At 39.1% G+C, this 2,813-nt stretch overlaps 1 protein-coding gene across 1 annotated transcript; it reads right to left on the bottom strand.

Annotated features, from left to right (window-relative positions):
* Positions 1 to 1,368: 1,368 nt before the first annotated feature.
* Positions 1,369 to 2,117, bottom strand: LOC149268612 (gram-negative bacteria-binding protein 3-like). The gene has a single exon (XM_089470064.1). It carries the CDS (start codon positions 2,054 to 2,056, stop codon positions 1,577 to 1,579), a length of 480 nt encoding a protein of 159 aa, XP_089326190.1. The 5' UTR covers positions 2,057 to 2,117; the 3' UTR covers positions 1,369 to 1,576.
* Between the last annotated feature and the right edge of the window lie 696 nt (positions 2,118 to 2,813).

Raw genomic sequence — 2,813 nt, 5'->3', positions numbered from 1 at the left:
GTTCTTGCTTTTGTAGTGCACGAAACTGCATTTTTCCTCGGCACGAGTCGAGACGCTTTGTTGTTTGGGAGCAAGCCAAGAAATATGCAACACAAAGCCATTCAAATAACTTGCTTAAATACTTGCATAGCGAGAGCTTAAAGCTTTTACTTGTGGCCATGTACTGTCTAAGACCGTCAGCTCCTGTCTCATGTGTGCGGCTTGAGCCGATCTGCTTTGTGCCAGTTACTCGCATTGGGCCACAACTATCTCTGGCACAGCTGCAGTCGCTTCTTCTATCTCTCTCTCTCTCTCTCTCTATCTCTGTCTCTCTCTGTCTCCAAGCAACTGCGGCAGTTACTTAAATGGTTACTGTTGTTAATGCTGCCAAGACCCAAGGAATGTTGGCCATGTATTTATGAGCATGTGTTTGGCTGCATGTTCCCACACCCGCCCTCTGAGAAATGTCAGAATTGTCAGCTCACCAGGCGACGTGTAAGACGTATTTAACGACCTGAAAACTAAAGTTCGGGTTGACTCTGTAATAGAGACATTTTTGCTAGAGATGAAGTGTGGTTGGTTCTTATATGATAAAGGGTTTGTTATGATAATTGGTTTAGAGGGTTAAAAACTTAATAGAAAAATAAGATATAGCAAAAAAATGTTTCTGTTTGATTTGAATTTGGATATCTATGTATTTTATATGATAACTTTTTCATCTAATATGTTTCACATTATGCCAAATAATCGAGTTTAATAATTGATTTGATCCTTATTATGTTGTTTAGATGAAAATATGCTAAACTTTTTTTTTTAATATTATATATGTATACAATGTAGATACTTAAATTTAATATATAAATTTTGAGTCTATTCAAAGTTGGTTTCTTTCACTTTTGGAATTTATTAAAAGAATGTTGAGACAGCTTAAATTATGTTACTCTTCAGGTAACAACATTTAATCAGATAAGCTTACTAGTATTATAGTTTTTCTTCGGTGTAATAAGTTTAAAACGTTAATTAATTTGAATTTGGTGACTCTTCAATTGTAAATTGTAATATTATTAGTTGTTAGTTTTAATGAGCAGTTAAGATTTTAAGAATTGGGGAAATACGGCACATTAGTCACGTTTAGTTCATTGTAATGTTCGAGAACAGATCAAAGATCATTATGCAAACAAATAGACTTGAAATGTTAATTAAGATCAGGCAAACCTGCTGAGAAAGTAAAGAAAAAAAAAGATTTTGAATGAAACTCACTGAGTGGGGCTCACACGTAAGAACATAACATTCCAAAATCTATAATTAATTCAATTGATGACTAAATACCGGATGAATATACATACATATATTGACTATAGCAGTATAAATGTTTTTCGATCGAAAACATTTACGTATTTACCATTAGTTTTTCTTTTGCTTCGCTTAAATTTAATCATTTATTTATTTCTATATTCATCAATAAGATTATTTTACAATTTTGAGTACATATTTTGTTGTTGTTCATATTCACTAATTAATAATTTAATACCGCATTAGAACTTCCTAAGCAAGAATTTAACATTTTTTTGGCCTACGTCTGGAAACCTATTCAAAGTTATGAAACATAAATATTTATGGTGGGATTCCCATTGATAATGATTTGTGAATTGGTTCCGTCTTTTCTGGTCAAATTAATCGTCGTATTTTGGCTTCTGACATCGTCTGGGCCTACCTGGTACCTCTGGTTATACGCATGATGGTCCAAACCGTTATACCGGACAGTCACCCTGTAGTAGAGCACATCGCCTGGCTGGAGCTTTTGCAGCCGATTAATATAAGTCCAGCGTCCATTACGCGGCGTAACGATATCGGTGGCCCACGTCTGATCGCTCAGATCATCCATTTCCTCATTGAGTTTTCCGTGAAAGGCGAACAGTGAAATTCCCGGCCCATCGGGTATGGAGACCTCAAAGCCCTTTGGACTGTTCACCTTGACCGTCACCGGGGGCACCTCGTAGGCGTGGCTGTCGCCCAGTGTCCCACAGACGATGAGCAGTACGATAAGCTGCTTGACTCGAGACGTTGCTGCCCTCATGGTAACTGGCTTCAGCTCAGCGAGCGGTTATTGCTTTTGTAGTGCGCGAGGCTCTGAGATTATCTTCGTCTGGGGCTTGGGGCTTTTGTTTGCTTCAATGGGCAGCTGTGTTTTTCCCACTACGACAGCGGCATGAGTCGCGACGCTTGATTGCTTGGAGCTCTGGTGGCGGTGAATAGTGCAGCAAGCCAAAAAATATGCAAGAGAAAGCCATTTAAATAAATGCATAGCAATAGTCCAGGCATGGGAATTTAAAGCTTTAACCTGTGATTGCACTGGCTAAGCCAGTCTCGTGTGGGGAGATAAAGAGAGAGAAGAGGAGAAATACGATCTCATTTCAGTTACTTTTGTTTCTGATTGATATTAAAAATGTCATTATTCTGGGTATATATACAAAATAGCTTGAAATAATTATTTTGTGGCCGAATTGCCACAAAGCGGCTAAACCGGCTTTGTGTCAGCGACCCAACCAGGCTGCCAGTTAATTTTTAATTGCGAGCTCGGATTGAATGTATGTTTTCTGCATTCGATTTGGGCCAACATTAAAGGCAAACGGGGCCATTATGTGTATGCCCGGCAAATGGGTGGAGCTGAGGAGGGCCAATGCATTGGCAGGCGAAAACAAAGTCAAACCGCAGCAAACCGAAACTAAATAGCTAACCATTTATACAGACGATCCATCCATCTATTCATTCATTCGCTCATCCATTGCCAACTCAGACTCTGTCAATTTCTCCGACCCGGGCGCCGGGGGTCG

Source organism: Drosophila arizonae, chromosome 5 (assembly GCF_054131065.1).
Source record: "Drosophila arizonae isolate 15081-1271.41 chromosome 5, UAZ_ARI_1.0, whole genome shotgun sequence".
NCBI lineage: Eukaryota > Metazoa > Arthropoda > Insecta > Diptera > Drosophilidae > Drosophila > Drosophila arizonae.
Note: the sequence above shows the minus strand (reverse complement) of the source record. Positions and strands in the feature narration are given on the sequence as shown.

Coding starts and splice junctions, on each gene's coding strand:
- LOC149268612 (XM_089470064.1), bottom strand. CDS start 2,056: ATGAGGGCAGCAACGTCTCGAGTCAAGCAGCTTATCGTACTGCTCATC.